The 21,606-nt window shown below is 38.4% G+C and overlaps 1 protein-coding gene across 3 annotated transcripts in view; it reads left to right on the forward strand.

The window, feature by feature from the left end:
- SMG1 (SMG1 nonsense mediated mRNA decay associated PI3K related kinase) overlaps positions 1 to 21,606 on the forward strand; it is a gene marked incomplete at its 5' end in the record, with an annotated part of 98,913 nt that overhangs the window by 55,711 nt on the left and 21,596 nt on the right. For all 3 annotated transcript variants that reach the window (XM_080912416.1, XM_080912415.1, XM_080912414.1), the window contains 20 exons: positions 399 to 519; positions 3,896 to 4,144; positions 5,189 to 5,476; positions 6,739 to 6,883; positions 6,985 to 7,123; positions 8,031 to 8,261; positions 8,355 to 8,532; positions 8,960 to 9,121; positions 9,709 to 9,926; positions 10,164 to 10,318; positions 12,311 to 12,533; positions 14,791 to 15,037; positions 15,431 to 15,660; positions 17,050 to 17,298; positions 18,114 to 18,252; positions 18,340 to 18,449; positions 18,575 to 18,793; positions 19,193 to 19,383; positions 20,429 to 20,601; positions 20,734 to 21,013. In XM_080912416.1, the coding sequence (XP_080768542.1) occupies positions 399 to 519; positions 3,896 to 4,144; positions 5,189 to 5,476; positions 6,739 to 6,883; positions 6,985 to 7,123; positions 8,031 to 8,261; positions 8,355 to 8,532; positions 8,960 to 9,121; positions 9,709 to 9,926; positions 10,164 to 10,318; positions 12,311 to 12,533; positions 14,791 to 15,037; positions 15,431 to 15,660; positions 17,050 to 17,298; positions 18,114 to 18,252; positions 18,340 to 18,449; positions 18,575 to 18,793; positions 19,193 to 19,383; positions 20,429 to 20,601; positions 20,734 to 21,013 (3,947 nt within the window). The remainder of the gene's footprint in view (positions 1 to 398; positions 520 to 3,895; positions 4,145 to 5,188; positions 5,477 to 6,738; positions 6,884 to 6,984; positions 7,124 to 8,030; positions 8,262 to 8,354; positions 8,533 to 8,959; positions 9,122 to 9,708; positions 9,927 to 10,163; positions 10,319 to 12,310; positions 12,534 to 14,790; positions 15,038 to 15,430; positions 15,661 to 17,049; positions 17,299 to 18,113; positions 18,253 to 18,339; positions 18,450 to 18,574; positions 18,794 to 19,192; positions 19,384 to 20,428; positions 20,602 to 20,733; positions 21,014 to 21,606) is intronic.

Genomic DNA, 21,606 nt, shown 5'->3' on the forward strand with positions numbered 1-21,606 from the left:
AGTTTCTTTTTTAATGCCTTAATTATATACCATGAGCAAGGCAGCTTATAAAAGAAAGTATTTGATTGGAGCTTAGAGTTTCAGGTGTTAGAGATCTTGATGACAGACTGTCGAGACTGAATGTTTTGATTTTCAAGTTGGAGGCAGAGAGAGTGAGAGACATTGAATGCTCAAACCTCAAAGCCTACCCCATTTACTCCATTCCTTCAACAGGCCACATTGCCCAATTATTCCCAAATAGTTCTACCAGCTGGGACCAGTTTCTCAAATACACGAACCATAGCTTTCAAGAAACATGATGGGAAGTTGTAGGAAAGTTGGAATAGCTCTAAAGGCTGTAGTCTATCCTGAGCTTATTAGGAGAGACTGTCTTACACACATCTCTATCTGTCTGCCAGGACTGTCTGATCCCGCTCTTTAGTGACGCTCTTCGCTCATGTAAACAGCATGATGTGCGGCCATGGATGCAGGCATTGAGATATACCATGTACCAGAATCAACTGTTAGAGAAAATTAAAGGTAATATCTTCTTCTCCCATCTCTTTCACCAACCCCTTAGGGAACTTGTCATGTAGACCAGGTTGACTTCAAACTCAAAAGATCCACCTGCCTTTCAAGTCCTGGGATTAATAGCATTGTGTTACCTCTTAGCCCGATTTTCTTTTTCTTAAATTAGCTTTACCGAGATGTAAATTACACATTTAAATATGCAGTTTGAGTTTTCTCCCATCTAATGCTGTGTACCCAGAAAATCCTGTGTGTCTATGTTCATTTTCTTACCATTGCCTCATTTCAGGCAGTTGATGATTTGCTTTCTATCACTGTAAATCAGATTTATCTTTGCTATGTCTTTACATAAATGGGATTGTGCTGGGTGCTACTGTATTTGGTGTCTCCATTTGCTTATTTTTCCATTCTCTGGTATGAGTTTGTTCTGTTTTTCTAGTTGGGTAGTTAAGCATGAAGCTGCTTTGAATGTTTGTATTTTTCTTGATGCTTCCACCAAAGCTTGTCAATAAACTTAGGAAAGAAGGGTTTATATTGGCTCAAAGTTTGAGGGAAATCATGGAGACAGAAATGCAAGGTAGTTGGTCACATCTGCCTCCAGGAAGCAGAGATAAATGCTAATGCTCAGTTTGCTTTTTCCTTTTTGTTCAGTGTGGGACTCCAGCCCATAGACCAGTACCTAGATGGTTTTTTGGGTGCGTCTTCCCATCTCAAAAGTTAAACCTTTCTGGAAACACCCTCACAGATGCATTCAGAGGTCTATTTCTGTGGTGATTCGAAATCCTGTCAAATTGACAGGACAGACTGTCAATATATTCATGTTCAATACCACAGTCAAATCAGTGTTTTTCTTGAGTTAGTGTAGGAGTGAGATTGTTGAGTCATTGGGTTTCAACTTTGTAAATAATTCAGTATCTTAGATAGTAGTTGTGCCTTTTTAATTTTTTTTTTTTTTTTTTTTTTTTTAGTATTTTATGAATGTTTTAGTTGTTCTCTTGTTACTTTTTTAGTCACTGGAGTGGGTGTAATTTTAGTTCATGGTTTTAGTTTGTATTTTCTTGGTGATAGTGCATTTCCTCATTTTATTTTCACAGATGCTATTGTGTGCTTTATGTTTCAATTGTCTCTTAATACCTTTTGCCTACTTTTCTATTGGGGAAGAGGCAAGTCCCCTCTTTCTCTGTAGCCTTGGCACATGCTATTCAGGCCAGGGTGGCCTTGACCTCACAGATACTTGCCTGGCCTTTTCTATTTTTGACAGGGTCTCACTGTGTAGCTTGGTTGTCTCTGAATCAAAGTAAACCAGGCTATGCTTGAAATTAGAGTTCCATGAAATTAAGAGTTCCAGTGCTCGGATTAAATGTGTGTGCCACCATGCCCAGCATTTTTTGCCTATTTTTAATGAAGTAGTAAGGCTTGCTTGTGTTCTTTGTACAAGTTCTTCAGCATTTAGTATGTGCTTCAAATGTTAAAGACTTTCAAATGCTTCAGATGAAATATTTGAGAATGAGAATGAGTATACAAATTTTATGTTTTGTGGGTTTTTTTTCTTTTGATTTTATTGCTATAGAATAGTGCCTTGCCTCAGTTCTATAGTTTTAGTTGATTTTATACTGACTAAAGTTACTGAATAGATCTTAAGTGTTAAGTGTTAAGTAAATCCACTTCCAAAATATGCCTTGGATTACCAGACAGTTATTGGCATCTACATAAGATAGCTTCTCATTGGGTTTAGAACACTAGTTCAGCATTTGCAAATTTAGGGCCCTTAGCATGAAGTGTTTCTGAGCTGCTTTTCTTATAATTTATGTGAGAATTATCTCAGTTTTGAGGTGAGATATATAAAAGCCTTAGCCCAGGATGAGGCATAACAGGGTTGAAAATACCACCATCTCTTTTCCTTGCTATATGAAACATTGCTTAAAATTGGAAAGTCAGTAACCTAACATTTGGATATACAACTCCATTCCCAGTCAGTTTTATTCATTGGACAAGATCTAGAAGTAGTAGTTTGTATCACGTACTGTGATTAGTTAGCAAATAAAGGCAAGCAAGGTGGGCCTGTTTGCTTCATTGTTACAACCAAGGATATTTCAGAGTCCAACAGGGAAAACCGAGTGAATGAATGAACATCACAGTACTGAGTAGAGTGGAAGTATATATGTAGGCAGCTAACATAGCATGCAACAGGAGATAGTAGCAAACTTTAGGGAGAAGTAACATTTAATCTAAAATTTGAGGGTAGAAATAAGGAAGGTGGGGTGCATTACTCAGGATGTGAAGGTTAGAGACAAACTAATTCTTAGGTGACTCAGTTTGCCTGAGAGACAGTAGAACTTGGTACAATTGAGGTGGGAGGTCAGTATAAGGCATCAGTGGAAACCCCTCAGAGGGGCAGTGGAAAGGGCTCAGTGGGTTTTTAAGAAAAATAAAGTTTCAGGTTTACTTCTGTGTGATCATTTCAGTTGAAAGTTGGCTTGTGGATTAGAGGATGCTAAGAAGGAATGAGGCAAAGGGACCGGCTTCCTGCTGCTAAGTAAGGTATTTGGGAATGACAGTAAAAAGCAAATTTTGTGAATGTTGAAAGTAAATTCTAACATAATTGTCAAGCACCTGCTCAGGTAGAGGGCCTTTCTTTGAGAAAGAATAAACAGAAGAAGGGAACAGTTTCATGGAGTGATAGGAAATTGACTTAACCCATGTTCCAAAGGCTTTGGAATATAAGTGCTCACTGGTAGGTTGGACACAGTTCTGGGCTACAAACTCAGGAATCATAGCATTGGTATGGCTTTAAAGCCACAGGATAGATACCTTGTCTAGGGGGCAATGAAAGGGAAAAGGGAGGAGCGTCTTTGACTTCTTTGACCTTAACTTTTTATTGCTATTTGGTCAAGACTCCCTTTCTCTTTCCCCTTCCCCCTCCTTCTTTCCTTTCATTCTTTTTTAATGTGCTGTGTTCACCATTTTTAAGTTATGCTTTTATTTTTTTGTATATGAGTGTTTGCCTGCATTTGTATATGTATCCCATGTGTGCCTAGAGGGCAGAGATGGTGCTGCATCCCCTGGAACTGATGTTACAGGCAGTTGTGAACCATCATGTGAGTGCTGGGAATACAACTGCCCTGTAAGAGTAGTAGCAGATGTTCTAAACTGAAAGCTGTCTCTCCATTCTCTGATGGAGGCTCTTCTCTGACAGTTCACGTTACACAGTTAATTTCTTGTAGAGAATGATTTTTACTTTGCTGTACTTGATAGTATTTCTTCATTTAAACACTGCTGTCTGCTAAGCACTGTGCTGTTGAAGTTTGAGGGTTAAGAGACAGTGAAGAAGAATATGCTTCTGGAGTTAAGTAAGTTGGGAACTAATGAAACATTTTCTTCTTTCCAGAACAAACAGTACCAATTAGAAGCCATCTCATGGAATTAGGTCTGACGGCAGCAAAGTTTGCTAGAAAACGGGGGAATGTGTCACTGGCGACAAGACTGTTGGCACAGTGCAGTGAGGTTCAGCTGGGAAAGACAACCACTGCCCAGGACTTAGTCCAGCACTTTAAAAAACTGTCCACTCAAGGTCAAGTGGATGAAAAATGGGGGCCTGAGCTTGATATTGAAAAAACCAAATTGTTATATACAGCAGGTTAGTAAGCTATATGCATGCTTCTGTGTGTGGGATAAAGAAGTATTTTAGAAAAAATTATTTCCAGCTTTTGTAGAAGATTGTTTATGGCATAATGGTGTTTTATAATTGATATTTAATAGTAGTTTCCAAAAGACGTAAGTTTAATACAGTGTCCTTCAGTAAGACATGTTTTCAAAGATCCTTGATTATGCCTGGATTCAATTGTTTCCTTTGGAATATATGTTTGTGGGACAAAGCTTGACAGTGGATGTCCTTGATTGTTATCCATCTTATATTATTGAGGCAGGATTTTTCACTTGAACCCATGTCCCCTCTCAGAGTGCTGGGGTTACAGGTAGTCTGTCATGCCCACGCAGCATTTATGGAGATTCAAACTGTAGTCTTCACTGTGTACACAACAAGCACTTACTCATTGTTCCATTTTCCTAGTGCTTGAATTTTTTTTTTTTTAAATTATTGTTACTGTTATTATGACAAGGTCTAAACTCACTATGTGAATTAGGTTGGCTTCTGCTTTCTGATTGTTGAGAGATTAAAGACCTGTCACCATGCCTGTCTGGCTTTGTGGTATTCTGTTTTATTTTTTCTTACTTTATTTATGGGTTGAATGCCTCCATGTGTATCTATGTACCATATACGTATGTGCCTGGTACCCACAAAGATTAGAAAGAAAGTGCTGTATCCTTTGGAACTAGAGTTGTAGAAAGCTGTTATTATTATTTTTATTTTATTTTATTTTATTTTATTTTTATTTTTATTTTTTTGCCTCTTTCCAGAAAGGTTCCTCTGTGTAACTTTGATTGTCCTAGAACTTGTTCTGTAGATCAGGCTAGCCTTGAACTCACAGAGATCTTACTGCCTCTGCCTCCCAAGACCTGGAATTAAAGACGTGTGCACCACCACCTTGAATTTATGTTTTTAAAAACAGAAAAATAAGTAATTACTTCATCTTGAAATAATTTATTTTACTATTAAGAGTAAATTAGTGGTTTTATATGTGTATGTGCTCTCCCCCCCCCCCCCCTTTTTTTTTCCCTGTAGGCCAATCAACACACGCAATGGAAATGTTGAGTTCTTGTGCGATATCTTTTTGCAAATCTGCGAAAGCTGAATATGCTGTGGCTAAGTCAATTCTGACCTTGGCTAAGTGGGTCCAGGCAGAATGGAAAGAGATTTCCGGACAGCTGAGGCAGGTGTACAGAGCTCAGCAGCAGCAGCAGAACCTTTCAGGCCTTTCTACTTTGTCTAGGAACATACTTGCTCTAATAGAGCTACCATCTGCTAATACAGCCGGAGAAGAGCACCCTCATATTGAGAGTGAGTCTACAGGTATGATTCCATTCTTTAAAGATATCAATTTAAAAATACTTTAAACATATCAATTTCATAAATGTAAAAGTCAGTGTTATGATAGCTATAATTTGCCACAAAAAGTTCAACTACAAAAATATGTTGCCTGGCAGTAATTTATTGTTTTGTGTCTAATCTTTTAGGTACAAATTGCTTTCCTTACTTAGAGTATTTTTATTTTGATTCATGAAGGAGTGAGTGTCAGGAACAGCAGATATGTAGCAACATCTTGTGTTACATTACACTTGGTTGTTGGAACATAGAAAGCATAGAAGGAGTTTCTTACTCTGCCAGTGCTCTGCGACCAAGCTACACCCCAGTGTTCTGGTTTGATTTGTTTTTGGTTTTGTTTTGTTTTGTTTTTTTTGAGATAGTCTCCCTATGTAGACCCAGCTGGCCTGGAACTTGTTATGTAGGCCATACTGGCCTCAAATCACAGAATCTCCTGCCTCTCATGCCCAATTGCTGGGATTAAAGGAATATGACACCACACCCACCAGCTTTATATTTCTTTTGAGACAGTATCTTCCTTTCTACAGATCCTCTCTCTGTTTTTCTGTATTTTACTGGTTATAAACTGTGCCTCATGCATGCTATGCAGATGTTCTACTGACTTACATGCTAAGCAGTTTGGTAGATCTTTTTGAATTGACACAGGAGAATACACCTTCATTTTGTGTGCTGAAGCTTGGGGTTTAAATTACATTTTAGTTTTGTTGTGCATTAGTTTTAAAAAATCTAGTGTGTATGTTAACCAGGTCTTGATATTCATAAGAGATAGGTTTTAAAGTTAGTGTGTATCATGGTATATGAACTCACTAAACCAGGCAGTTTTTTCTATGTAAGACGGAACTAAAAATCTCTTGATCCTGTGGGTCTCTGTGGTATGTTTGTCTCCTGTTCATTGTTTTTCCAAATGTCTAAAATAATTGTATTCATGAGGGAATGAATAGCCACTCAAAAGCAGGATGTAAGACATTCTACAGCATGTCTGACACAGTGTCATTAAAGGTACAGATGTGTCCACAGATGTTTATGTAAGCTGATGGTAGAGGCTGATGTCTTTTAATATAGTCACCTTGCAGAAAGGTATCCAAATGTTGGCCATAACAAATTATGTACTGTGATAATCTTGGGCTTATTGCTTGTTTGCAAATAATAAAGTCTTAACAAGTCAATCAGCACCATTTGATGTTTCCGAATATGACACTAAATTCTTACTATTTTTTCTATCATGGCAGTGCATATTGGAGTTGGAGAACCTGACTTCATTTTGGGACAGTTGTATCACCTGTCTTCAGTGCAGGCACCTGAAGTAGCCAAATCTTGGGCAGCACTTGCTAGTTGGGCTTATAGGTGGGGCAGAAAGGTGGTTGACAATGCCAGGTATGTATGTTGTGCAGTTGATATAACCCTCTGAAAAATGGAGATATGTCATTGGGAGAGTTTGGTAGCTAAAGTATTTGTTGACTTGTTTATTTTTATAGTCAGGGAGAAGGTGTTCGTCTGTTGCCTAGAGAAAAATCTGAAGTTCAAAATCTGCTTCCAGATACTATAACTGAAGAAGAGAAAGAGAGAATATATGGTATTCTTGGACAAGCAGTATGCCGGCCAGCAGGAATTCAGGCAAGGATAACAGGATACAGTGAATCTGGGGAGTAGTGCCAAGATTCCTGTTGCAACTCAAAGTTTTTGAGAAAATTGGCTACTTTATTAAATAGTGAATGAGGTTTAGACTATGTTGCAAATAAAATCTCCTGACTTTGAAGATGACCTAAAGTTGTCTTCTTTCCTAAGATCATAATTTCTCAAGAAACCAAGTAATTTCCTAGTGTTCTTTTGGAAATAGGTTAAATTACTCTTTCTATCTGAAGTTAGGTTCTTGGACTGGTGGTGTAACCATGGGTAAAAGGGGAATTGTAAGGCTCTTTACAAGACTACCTGGGAACATTCACACGAGGAGACACTTTCACTCTGATCGCCACCCCATGGTCTGTGCATGTGCATTAAGATTAAATAAATGTCTTCGGACAGTGTTCCCCTTCTCCTCAAAGTGTCCTGTAACTTTTATAGTTCTATAGTTGTTGAATATGTAGATGCATAGCCAAAGGTATGGGTTTTATTTGCAAAGCTAAAACTCTATTGACTAAAATCTATTCTAAAAATTGTATCCATGAGTCTCTGTTAAAACCATTGTGAGGTGTATTTATAATATTTTAAATAGTGTTTGTGGCTCATGTTTTGTTTTGTTTTGTTTTTTTCTTTTCATATCCCTTGAACAGATTTTATCTTTTATAGGCAGAATATTATATTGTAGTTTAGGAGCATTTAAAAGCAGAAACCCCAGCAGTCTTTAAATCTTTGCCTAATTGGCTGTATTAAGAAGTGTATCATAAAAAGAAGCTTACTAATGATTTTAGTTTTGGAATTATTTAGTGTATCATATATGGGAAAAATTTCCATATGATGGTCAGATCACGTGTCTTCCTTCCTTTTCACATGAAGTATTATTCTGTGTCCACATTTTCTTTAGGATGAAGATATAACACTTCAGATAACAGAGAGTGAAGATAATGAGGATGATGACATGGTCGACGTTATCTGGCGGCAGTTAATATCAAGCTGCCCCTGGCTTTCTGAACTCGATGAAAATGCAACTGAAGGTGTTATTAAAGTGTGGAGGAAAGTTGTAGACAGAATCTTCAGCCTGTACAAATTGTCTTGCAGTGCATATTTTACTTTCCTTAAGCTAAATGCTGGCCAGGTAGGTGGCGCAGTCTTCTAAGGGAATTAATTTGGAATTTCTTTTCAATAGATAAAGAAAAATGTTTTTTTCCCCCCTTAACTATTCACATAGGTTCTGTTAGATGAGGATGACCCCAGGCTCCATTTAAGTCACAGAGCAGAGCAGAGCACTGATGATGTGATTGTGATGGCTACCCTGCGACTGCTCAGGTTGCTAGTGAAGCATGCTGGTGAGCTCCGGCAGTATCTGGAACATGGCTTGGAGACAACCCCCACTGCTCCATGGAGAGGTAATGTTAGAGAACAGCCATGCTGGTCCGTAGGACAACCTGGACTGTTTGGTGTATCATGGAAACCCTCCTCCTCCTATCTAGTAGAGAACTGAGAGGCTAGAAGACAGACGTTTTTCATGATCAAAAATTAGTTTTGGAGAGGATGGTGAAAATAAGTGTAGAAGACTTAGTACAACCCTTATTTTATCTACCTTTTTTGAGGCATATGCTGAACATATTCAGTGTTTTAATTCCTCTTGACTATGATTACAGTTCTGCTCTAAACAAACTTGCAAATCAAGAATGATGTCATGTAGGCCTTTGTCACCACAGGGAAAACTTTGGTGCCTTTAAGATCTGTGCTGATACTGACATAATCAGGTTTTTATCCTTTTGCATTTCTAAAATTCATAGGTTTTAGTAACTTTGTTTTCTTCTTCTGAAGGAATTATTCCACAGCTTTTTTCACGCTTAAACCACCCTGAAGTATATGTGCGCCAGAGTATTTGTAACCTCCTTTGCCGTGTGGCCCAAGATTCCCCACACCTCATATTGTATCCTGCAATAGTCGGAACAATATCACTTAGCAGCGAATCCCAGGCTTCAGGTATGCAACTTAAAATGTATTTGTTTATTTGGAACAGTCTCGCTGTATCACCCTCAGTAGCCTGGTACTCACTACGTAGAACAGGCTGGCTTTGCACTCAGAGTGCTGGGGTTAAAGACATGTGCTCCTTTGCTCAGCTAAAATATTGCTACTTTAAATTATTTTACCAGCAATTTTTAAGTGTCATTTTGGGTGATGTGTTCTCAAGTTGAGGGCATGTAGGTTTTTGTTTTTTGTTTTTGTTTTTATATTAGTAATGGCTCTAGCTTAATGAAGTAGCTACTATGTGTCTATGTGTTTTGCATGTTTTTACTCCTTACCATACCTCCGGAGCTTAGTATAGAGCTGTTTAAGGTAAACATTAGAGGATGCTCTACATACTCTAGGGAGGCTTCTTGTTTGCTACTGTCTTCCTCCAGCTTTCCTTCAATAGTTTCCAGTATTTATAAACACACATAAAAAGCACACCTTGTAAAAGTGCAGAACATCATAATCTTGAGCTTCATGCATAGCACTGTGAATCAGAGTCCTCTTGTGTTCATTCCTTACCCAGTGTGTGCATGTATTTCTGTTGCATCCCACTGTAGGAAATAAGTATTCCTCTGCAATCCCAACGTTACTAGGAAATATTCAAGGAGAAGAACTGCTGGTTTCTGAATGTGAAGGAGGAAGTCCTCCTGCTTCTCAGGATAGCAACAAAGATGAACCTAAAAGTGGTTTAAATGAAGACCAGGCTATGATGCAGGATTGCTACAGCAAAATTGTAGATAAACTGTCCTCTGCCAACCCAACAATGGTTTTACAGGTACAAGAGAACTGATTTGTTTGTTATAAAGTTGTATTTGTTGTAACCCCCTCTACCAATCTTAAAGCTGGTATCTCTTAGGAGAATCATATCAGAGAACCAAAGCTTTACAAATAATTGGAATTGCTCTCCTAATCTATATTGATGGTGCTGCTGATGAATTTTTGAGAAATGAGCATTGCCTCTGTATTAATTGGATGCTGTCTTGTGAGCCATGTGAATGTATTGTGTCTGCAGGTCCAGATGCTTGTGGCAGAGCTACGTAGAGTCACTGTACTCTGGGATGAGCTCTGGCTGGGAGTTTTGTTACAGCAGCATATGTATGTCCTGAGACGAATTCAGCAGCTGGAAGATGAGGTGAAGAGAGTCCAGAACAACAACACTTTGCGCAAGTATGTCTTCACTCCTTTGCTGGAAAGATGAGCCTCTGCTTTTGTCTTTTAGATTTACTTGTTTATGTGTGTGAGTGTTTGCCTGCCTGTATGTATGTGTACCACTTGTGTATCTGATATCCATGGAAGTCAGGAGAGAGCATTGGATCCCCTGGAACTGGAGTTGAGGATGGTTGTGAGCTGCCATGTGGGTGCTGGGAACAAAATCTGGATCCTATGTAAGAGCAGCTCGTGCTCTTAACTGCTGAGCCATCATCTTTCCAGTGCTCTCCCTACTTTTTTCTTGTTAATGTGTTAATCAGCACATCAAAGTTCATAGTCTTAACCATTTTAAAAGGTACAGTTGAGTGCTCGAAGTACTATGCCTTCATTACCACTACCTTCTGCTAGAGTCATTTTCAATAAAAATAAATAGAAATAAAAACTGTTTGCCCCTCATTACCTCTAGTTCTTATTTCTTGCTCTTTATGTACTATTCTGCTTCGGGTGTCTCATATCAGTGAAATCTTTTTCTTTTGTACCTTTTTCACTTAATCATTTAACCCTAGGTTTTCAAGGTTTACCTTGCTACAGCATGGATCTGTTTCTTTCCATGATTAGTGGACAGTAACTGCATTGTATAGATGATCCAGATTAGGAAATTTTTATCACTTATACATACATATATGCTGTGCATATGCATGCAGATCAGAGGAAAACTTGTACAATTGGGTTTTTCCTTTTACCGTGTAGGTCTTGGATGAGCCTGATAATTTTCAGTTACCAGCAAATAGCCTTACCAGCTGAGCCATTGTGTCAGCCTCATAAACCAGATTTTACTCTGATTCATCTGGTAGAGACTTGGATTTGTTTTTAGCTGTGTGAGCAATGCTGCTCTGAACACTGGTGTGCAGTAACTGCCCGAGTCCTTGTGTTATTCTGTATGTTACTTGGTAAATTTGCTGACTAGTGTGATTATCTTTTTAAGTCAAAGAATCTTTTCCATAAAGATTGTGCCATTTCAATAGGAAAAAAATGGTTCTATTTTCAGTGCATGAGGGTTCTGGTTTTTTCCTAACGTTGTCAACATTTAATTGTATGTTTGTATATATGATACATGGTGTATATACATGCACGCCATGGGGTTTCCAAAGAGGTCAGAGGACAACCTTGGGTGTGGGGCTTCATCTTCCACCTTATTTAACACAGACATTCCCTCACTCCCACCTGCTTTCTTCTGTGCATAAGCCTAGTTGATCCATGAACTTCTGGGGATTCTCTTTTCTCTACCATGTATCTCTCTGCCATGTGTTGAGATTACAGGCATTCTCACCACTTTTTCTGGCTTTTACATGACTTCTGATGATTCTAATTCAAATCTTTATACTTGTGTGGTAGACTTAACCTACAGAGCCATTTCTTAGCCAACAGTTGGCAGTTTTCTGGGAGTTTTTGTTCACAGTCCTCATGTATGCTAAGTTGTATCTCTTTGTAGTTTTGATTTGGTTTTCCTAAGATGAGTACTAACATGTAACTTCTTTTTGTATCTTAATTATTGAATGTGTATTTTTGAAGAATATTGACTTAAGTTGTTTTGCTATTGATGTAGGATTAAAATTTTTTTTGTGTGTAAGACCTTGTAGATGCATGACTTGCAAGCATTTGCCACTATTTTCAGTCTTTAGTTTGACATTCAAGGATCACAGTTAAATCTATTGTAAAGACCTCTTTCCCTTATACTTTTTAAGGAGTTTTAATTTTTTCTGCATCTGGATATCTAGTTCATTTTGCATTGTTTTTGCTTATGTTTAAGATTAGGACTCATTATTTTCATTAACACAGTTGAATCGCTTACTGATTCTTTTTTAAACAGCATTAGGTAGTAAGCTATTTGTCAGGATTTTACTTCTGTTTTTTGATACTGTTTACTCAACAATTGATACATTTACATTATCTCATGTTTATATAAAACTTTTAATAAATAAAATTTTTAATGAAAATGTCTTTGGTCAGAGAAGAGAAAATTGCCATCATGCGAGAGAAGCACACAGCACTGATGAAGCCCATTGTGTTTGCTTTGGAGCATGTGCGGAGTATCACTGCTGCTCCTGCAGAGACACCTCATGAAAAGTGGTTTCAGGATAACTATGGTGATGCCATTGACAATGCCCTTGAAAAACTAAAGACTCCATCAAACCCTGCCAAGCCTGGAAGCAGCTGGATTCCATTTAAAGAGGTACAGAGTAATTGTATAAGTGCTGTTAACATGGAAAGTTTCCCGTGAGACACAAACAGTATACTGACCTTGGAACACAAGATGGAAGTTTTATAAGCCTGTTGAAGTTATCTTGTTTTTATTTGCTGGTCAAGAAAGTGGAGAGAAGTATTTTAATTATCTTGAGAGTCTGGGAACTGGAAGGCAGGGAGGATGGCAAATACTCTGCCTGTATATACTAGGCATATCCTGTAAGGCATTAATTTAATTGGCCTTAGCTGCTGTTTTGTATTCTCATAGGCAATAAGGAAGTTGAAGTTTTTGCCTATAGTTTTTACAGGGACATGTAGTCATTTCTAATACTTTTCAGGCTCAGCATCACAAATTTGAAATGCTCCAAAAATCTAAAACTTTTGGAATAATACTCAGATATTTTAATTAGTGATTTACAGTAAAACTAAGGCTTATACTCTAAAATCTGATGATCTCTGAAGTCCGAAACACCCTGAGTAATTAGATGGATTAATATTGACCTATTTTGTCATCAATATAATAATGTAATTTGCTGATTGGAATGAATTGTGAATTCAGATATTTGAGAATCTTGGTCTTGTTCTCCTTTGTTCTGTTTTCTCTGTGGTCTTTTTCTTTCATGGTAATGGCACTATCAGTCAGAGCATCTTTGTATCATACTTCTTCTTGTCTTTCTCCTTTCTCTGATGCTTTGCGTTTTAGCTGGTTTCTTGGTTGTGCTTTACTACCATGGAAATAAGAAAACACAAATATAAACAGATGTAGGTAAAAATGCATACAGCTTCAGTAAATAATAACTGCTAATTCATTGGGCATGGTGGTTACGCATACCTTTAATCCCAGCACTTGGGGAGCGTTAGACAGACAGATCTCAGTTCAAAGCCAGTTTGGTCTACAAAGTGAGTATAATATCTAGGGATGACACAGAGAACCCTGTCTGGGAGGGAAAAAAAGAAAGAAGAGAACAAAAAAGTTCTTGAAATACTAGATAAGAAAACTAATACAAACTATGGTGTTTGCTTTTGGTTTAGTTTGGTTTTCTGAGACAAGGTTTCTCTCTGTACCTCTAGCTATCCTGGAATTCTCTTTATAGACCAGGTTAGCCTCAAACTCAGAGAGTCACATACTTCTGCCTCCCAAGTGCTGAGTTAAAGGCATATGCCACCACATCCGGCTCGCTATGGTGTTTCTTATGCCCAGTCAGCTTATTAGATAGGGCCAGGTTTTTGTCGTTCAAGACCAACATCTTACTTGTGTTTCTTAGCTAAAATCCTGTAGGAGATGGCAGGCAAAACACCAATGCACATAAGATGGAAATAAATTAAGTTGTATTTTGTTGTTGCATGTTGATAGCATTGGCTGTCAAACTTAAGGGGCCTTGTTTGTTACATGAGCACTCTTCCATCCCTGCTCCATGTTTAACTAAACATAGTCTCTTTATATGAACATGCTAGTTTATTTGTTACTAACACTATTAAGGGGAGATTTTCCAGTTTGTTTAATTTTATAATTAACAAAATTTTATAATTTATAAATTATATAAAATTTTTATAATTACTCAAAATTGCTTTGGAAGTTCATACATTAGTTTGTTAATCCAGATAGACTATAAACAGGGATAGAGCTATGCTTGATTCTTTGTTCCCCGGGTGATAGATCTGTGCATGGTACATTCATTGCTCCCTGTGGTTATTAGCAGTGGTTCTCGTGGTTTTTTTCATATTTCAGGTGGTCAGCTTTAAACTGTTACTTGTGTTAAGATTACCTGATACAATGTTGTCTGTTGTGCTCTTTTTAACAGCCTGTTATAAATTCATGTTAGAGCTATATTTTTTCTTATAACTTTGTATTAGTAACTTTGCACCTGGTGACCTAAGGCTGTATCTGCTGTTGTATTATGGCAAAATGGATTTGCTGAGGCATAGCCTACGACCGCATAGAGACCCTCTGTGGGAATTTCCCCCATGGTTCCTCTTGATTCTCTTATTTTATTTGGCAAAAATTGGGTTGGTGTCTTAACAAAGTAATCATAACAATATACTAGCATATCACTCCCTTCTTTAACTGTGTTCCTCATCACTGGCATCAAATCAAATGTAGAGACTAGAGCAGCAGGTATATTTGGGGATGATTGGGTTTACCTTTATGCCAAGTACAGTGAGAAGAAAACATGCTATACCAGAATGTAGACTTGCTTTTTCTTTCTTTCTTTCTTTCTTTTTTTTTTTAAACCCTGTGAACATAGATAATGCTGAGTTTACAACAGAGAGCACAGAAACGAGCAAGCTACATTTTACGACTTGATGAGATCAGTCCTTGGTTGGCTGCCATGACTAACACTGAAATTGCACTTCCTGGAGAAGTCTCCGCCAGAGATACTGTGACAATTCACAGTGTGGGTGGAACTATCACCATCTTACCAACTAAAACCAAGCCCAAGAAACTCCTCTTTCTTGGATCAGATGGGAAGAGCTATCCTTACCTTTTCAAAGGTAGAGCTAAAACTAAGCTGTATTTTTAAGACAAGTGTGTGACTGTTAATGGTATGTGCATGTGTGTGTCTCTGTGCCCATGTGAGTGTGCATGATCATTAGGATAAGACTGGTGTAGATGAAATTCTGTATTTCTTGTGTCCTATTGTGATTTTGGATGATTGGTTGGTTGCATGTAACAATATTTCACTCTCTGCACTTGGCTTATGAACTTATATAAGCAGACCAACTGAGTACAACTCAGTATTAGTAACTAGTTCTAATACCAACAATTTCAACTTGCTATTGTTCTTAAGTTTGCCTTACTGTGTTCATTGCTGACTGAAAATGTAAGTAGTATACTCCGAGATGCATTTGTCAGACATCCTGGTAATTTTGATTTTGTATTCATAGGACTAGAAGATTTGCATCTGGATGAGAGAATCATGCAGTTTTTATCTATTGTGAATACTATGTTTGCTACAATTAATCGGCAGGAAACACCCCGTTTCCATGCACGGCACTATTCTGTAACACCACTGGGAACGAGATCAGGGCTGATACAGTGGGTGGATGGAGCCACACCATTGTTTGGTCTTTATAAACGATGGCAACAGCGGGAAGCTGCCTTACAAGCACAAAAGGTTTGGTAAAACTCTAGTGCACCTGTATTCTTACTGGACTATGTATGAACAAGTGTGTATCAGGGCATTCTTAGCGACTGTGAAGTTAAACATATGTACATGCGTATAATGGTTTAGTGTAGGCAAAGAATTGATGCTCTTAGTAAGTGGTGGTGCGGAAAATTTTTCTGAAAAGAAGTTTTAAAAACGTGTAATTGCTAATTGCTCAGAAATTTAAAATTTTACATTTTAAATAGTCTTAAGAGCTTTCAAGGGCTCGAGAGATGGCTCAGCAGTTAAGATCAGTTACTGCTCTTTCGGAGGTCCTGAGTTCAATTCCCAGCAACCACATGGTGGCTCATAATCATCTGTAATGGGATTCGGTACCTTCTTCTGGTGTGTCTGAAGATAGCTACAGTGTACTTATATACATAAAATAAATAATTCTTTAAAAGGAGCTTTTGAGTTGAATTTGTAAACAATAAAGTGATTTGAAACCCAGGTATTTTTCACTATAAAGAATAACATTGACTTACTTGATCACTACTGGTGTAGATGAAATTCTGTATTTCTTGTGTCCTATTGTGATTTTGGATGATTGGTTGGCTGCATGTAACAGTATTTCACCCTCTGCACTTGTATTCTCTTTTGTGCCTACCTGTGAATTTTAAAGTTTGATTCAGACTAAGAATTTTAATTTGAAATTCATTTAGTGAAATACCTGTGAAATTTATATGTGAAGCACCAGAATTGAGTAGGAGGCCAGGACTAGCCAAGAGCATTGTGCAGGCAGTTACTAAAGGCTGACGGAACTTGAAAAGAATCATGCTTTTCTGCTCTTCATTTTCATGGTTGTTTTTTTGGTTGTTTTGGTTTTTTTTTTTTCTTTTTTTTGGTGTTGCTTGGGCATCTGATTCCATGGCCCCAAGAATGCTAAATTTTCCTGTACCTTCAGCCTGGGAAGCTAGGTTTCAAAAGCAAACATAGGTCTGTAGTCCAGTCATCGAAGAACACGTTAAAGAGCCTGAGGCACTGTCCTAACTTTGTGGAACATGTTTCTTAATAGTTGTGTTCATTTCATACTGAGTAAATCATTAGTGAAGAATGAAAATATGCACTAGTGGTTATGCCTTTAGAAGTGAATTGCGTTATAAAAAAATATAGATTTGATTTTAAGTTGAGCCTCAAGAAAACTTAGGAAGAGTTCAGTCTTTAAACAAACTCAATCACAAGAAAGACAAGATAAATAGTCCAGCAGGATTGACTTTAAATTTTGGTTTGTTTTTAAATACAAAATGTAGCCACTCAGATGGAGAATGCTATGAAAAAAAAATCATTTTTTAGAAATACTTTATAGTTTTTGTCTTTCCTTAAGTAAAATTAATATTTTCTTTTAAAAAATTTTTTAAGGCCCAAGATTCCTACCAAACTCCTCAGAATCCCAGCATTGTACCTCGTCCTAGTGAACTTTACTATAGTAAAATTGGTCCTGCTTTGAAAACAGTTGGCCTTAGCCTGGATGTGTCAAGGAGGGATTGGCCCCTCCATGTGATGAAGGCCGTGTTGGAGGAGTTAATGGAGGCTACACCCCCAAACCTTCTTGCCAAAGAACTCTGGTCATCTTGCACCACTCCTGATGAGTGGTGGAGAGTCACCCAGGTATGCAGCATGTGGGGTTAGGTGTCACCGATGTTACCCTGGTTTTGATCTGATTCTCTTTTGTCAAGTCTTTTTAGTCTCTCTCTGTTCTTCCAGACTTTGTAGTTGATTCCTATACTTGAATGGTACTTGGGAGTTGTAAAAGCGTGGCAGTGATTGTAAGGGAAGGGTGTTGGGGATGATGGATGAAATTCAGAAGTAAATATGAAAAGAGCTGAAGTTCTTTATTTTAAAACCTATTCTTCTGGGCTGGGCATAGACCTCAACACTCAGGAGGCAGAGGCAGGCAGATGCTGTTAAAGGCCAGGCTGGTATACATAGTTCCAGGCCAACCTGTCTAAGTGGAAACAAAACGAAGCAAAATAAAAAACAACAAAAACTACCCACATTATTTCTGGGGCTGGTGAAGGGGCTTAAATCTAAGAGTATGTACTTCTCTTTCAGAGGACTCAAGTTTGGTTCCCATCACACATATCCAGGAGTTCACATTTGCCTGTTAGTTTGACTAAAAAGGGATTCAGTGTCCTTTTTAATGGCCTTCTCTGGACTGCACCATTGTGCACATGTCCACACACATAGACATATAATTAAAAATTGAACTAAGTCTTTAGCAACAATGACCCCTCTCCCAAGCAAGCATTCATGATACCCTTTAAATCTCAATGCTAAATGCTCCTTATATTACAGAGCCTGGGTAGCCATGTGCATCAGTCTTAAGGAGTGCTCTGTGATTATTGGTTCATTTTAGAACAAAGGAGTAGGATTATAGACTTGTATTGACCTCACATCATCTAGTGCCTATTTCTTCTCCTTAGTCCTATGCAAGATCCACCGCTGTCATGTCTATGGTTGGCTACATAATTGGCCTTGGAGACAGACATCTGGATAACGTCCTCATAGATATGACAACTGGAGAAGTAGTTCACATAGATTACAATGTTTGCTTTGAAAAAGGTAAGATGAAATGGGCTTCTACACTTATTTTGAAGGTCAAGTTATTTTGGTGTTAAGGGCAAAAATTAAATGATTTGTCTTTTCAAGGTAAAAGCCTTAGAGTTCCTGAGAAAGTGCCTTTTCGAATGACACAAAACATTGAAACAGCACTGGGTGTAACTGGAGTAGAAGGTGTTTTTAGGCTTTCCTGTGAGCAGGTATGCCTTTCCTCTTTTGTCCTGTAGTCTAACTTTAATGAGCAAAATCCGTGGGAGGAAGTCATAAAAAAACATTTTCATATGGAAACTTCTGTTGATTTTACTGAAAACACTTCTAAAAATAGGTTCTCCACATCATGCGGCGAGGCCGAGAGACTCTGCTGACACTCTTGGAGGCTTTTGTGTATGACCCCCTGGTGGACTGGACAGCTGGTGGTGAGGCTGGGTTTGCAGGTGCTGTCTATGGTGGAGGTGGCCAGCAAGCTGAGAGCAAGCAGAGTAAGCGAGAGATGGAACGTGAGATTACCCGAAGCCTCTTTTCTTCCAGAGTCGCTGAGATTAAGGTGAAGCCCAAAGATGTTATGTCACTCACTGTCAGCTTTTTAACTGAGCAGATGTACCTTGGGGTTGAGTATGTTAGGACTTTTCAGGATACGAGGAGTCCTTGTCATCTCTGTTAGACTACCTTCCACTCAGACACATTCACACTCCCTGGAGTTATACCAGTGAACATTTTAAGTGTTTACTGTAGTAATTGAATAGTCTTTTCTCTCTTTCAGCAGTCAGAGATCTCAGGCTTATTTTCTTAGACTGTGAATCTGCTTACTTAATGGCAATGTAGATGTGAATGTATTGATTATCAAAAGTAGTGCAACAAACCAATTTCTTAGTTGGGATCTTTGATAAAGCAGTGCACCCAGATGTCCTCTTACTTAGCGTTACTGATCACAACCCTCTTTCAGGTGAACTGGTTTAAGAACCGGGATGAGATGCTAGTTGTGCTTCCCAAGCTGGACAGTAGCTTGGATGAATACCTACGCCTGCAGGAGCAGCTGACAGATGTCGAAAAACTGCAGGGCAAACTGCTGGAGGAAATAGAATTTCTAGAAGGAGCTGAAGGAGTGGACCATCCATCTCGCACTCTGCAACACAGGTTGAAAATAATTGATTTGTCCTTCTTGACATGTGTTAGAGGAGATTTTTTTTTTTTTTTGGGTATAAACCCTGTCAGTTTGAATTTGAGTTTTCAGCAATTTGGTATGAATTGTGTTAATGGCCATGATTTCAAAGTACAGATACTCAGCTGTTTACTTATATTTTTTTACTTTATTGTAGTTAATTCTATGACATATTATTGGATGAAACTGCATGTATAGTGAGCGATTAGAACACCTAGGGTTTGATTTTCTCTCTGCTTGTGTGTGATGAGTCTGTTATTCATTTGTTCAGTGGCAGTTACCTGCTTTCTTGAGATTAAAAATAAAGCATATAGGAACCAGAGAGATGGCTTAGCAGTTAACAGCACTGGCTGAAATTGCTGAGGACTTGGGTTCAGTTCCCTACACCTATAGACGGTGTCTCCTGTCTAAGTCTAGTTTCAGGTGCTCTAGTCCTCCCATCCTCGGGCTCCTACACATAAGCTTACGTAGGCATGCGCAGACATGAAAGTAGTAAGTAGACAAACCTTTTAAAAGCATGCAGCACACAGCAGGTGGCCAGTTGAATATGTGTGCCTACCTTTGCTAGAGGCTTGTAGTCTATAAAAATCGAGCAGTTTTCCTTCAAGAAATTTCAGACTCGGAATGTGGTAGTTAGTGCTTATTTAAAATGTTGTGAGCATAGTTAAGGAAATTGCAGGGTTGGAACAAACCAGAACAAGGATATTTTTGAACAGTGCCCTTGAGATTCAAAAGGAGCTAACTAGTCTAAATGTTTACAATGTCCAGCCTTTACTAGATAAAAGAAAGAGCTGGGCTAGAGAGATGGCTCAGTGGTTAAGAACACTGACTGTTCTTCCAGAGGTCCTGAGTTCAAATCCCAGCAACCACATGGTGGCTCACAACCATTTGTAATGAAATCTGATGCCCTCTTCTGGTGTGTCTGAAGACAGCGACAGTGTAGTTACATATAAAATAAATAAATTAAAAAATAAAAAAGAAAGAGCTGCAAATGACCTTTGGCTTTGGTTTCCTGACTAGGTATTCTGAGCATACTCAACTACAGACTCAGCAAAGAGCTGTTCAGGAAGCAATCCAGGTGAAGCTGAATGAGTTTGAACAGTGGATAACACATTATCAGGCTGCATTCAATAATTTAGAAGCAACTCAGCTCGCAAGTTTGCTTCAAGAGATAAGCACACAAATGGACCTTGGTATGTGAGCATGTGGATTCTGTCACTGTATGTTTGAGAGGATGGGAGTCTAATGTTTGAATCTTAAAATTGAGCCTGCTTTTGATGACAACTGACTTGAAATGGTTTTACTGTGACTGTCTTTACTACAAGGTCCCCCAAGCTATGTACCAGCAACAGCCTTTCTTCAGAATGCTGGCCAAGCACACCTCATCAGCCAGTGTGAGCAGCTAGAGGGGGAAGTTGGCGCACTGCTGCAGCAGAGGCGTTCCGTGCTTCGTGGCTGTCTGGAACAGCTGCATCACTATGCAACTGTCGCTCTGCAGTATCCAAAAGCCATATTTCAGAAACATCGAATTGAACAGTGGAAGGCCTGGATGGAAGAGCTTATCTGCAACACCACAGTAGAGCGCTGCCAAGAGCTCTATAGGAAGTAAGTTTGAAGGCACCTCATTCTCCTCATTTTACACTGAGGGAAGCAGGGTTGTGTTGTAAGTTGCTGTTTTAGTTAGAGTTTCTTTTTATTGTTATGATAAAGATCATAACCAAAGTAACTTGGGAAAGAAATGGTTTGTTTTTATCTTACCATGTATAGTCTAGCATGAAGGAATGTGAGGGGAGGAACTCATGGCAGGAAACCTGGAGGCAGGAACTGATGCAGAAACTATGTAGTAACTAGTCTTCTTCCCCTGCTTGCTCAGACTGATTTTTCTGGTAGAGGCACTTTCTCAGTTATAATTCTTCTTCCCAAATATGTTGAGGTTTGTGTCAAGTTGACAAAAGGAACCAGCACAGTCCACATATTTTATATTTTTCTGAAGAATGGTTAATAGATGAAATTTGAATGAAGTTCCTTTTGTTTCTTTGTTGTTTGTTTTTGTTTTTTTTAATGCATTTGAGAAAGCTGGTTCTATGTCACTTTTCTAAGTAGCCGAAATTATAGAATTGTGCTATCACCCCCAGATATCTTGCTATATAAAAGGATGCTTATTGCAAATTTGAAGCCAGCCTTGTCCAATGGGCGGA

This window comes from Micromys minutus (assembly GCF_963924665.1).
Source record: "Micromys minutus genome assembly, chromosome: 2".
Classification (NCBI taxonomy): Eukaryota; Metazoa; Chordata; class Mammalia; order Rodentia; family Muridae; genus Micromys; species Micromys minutus.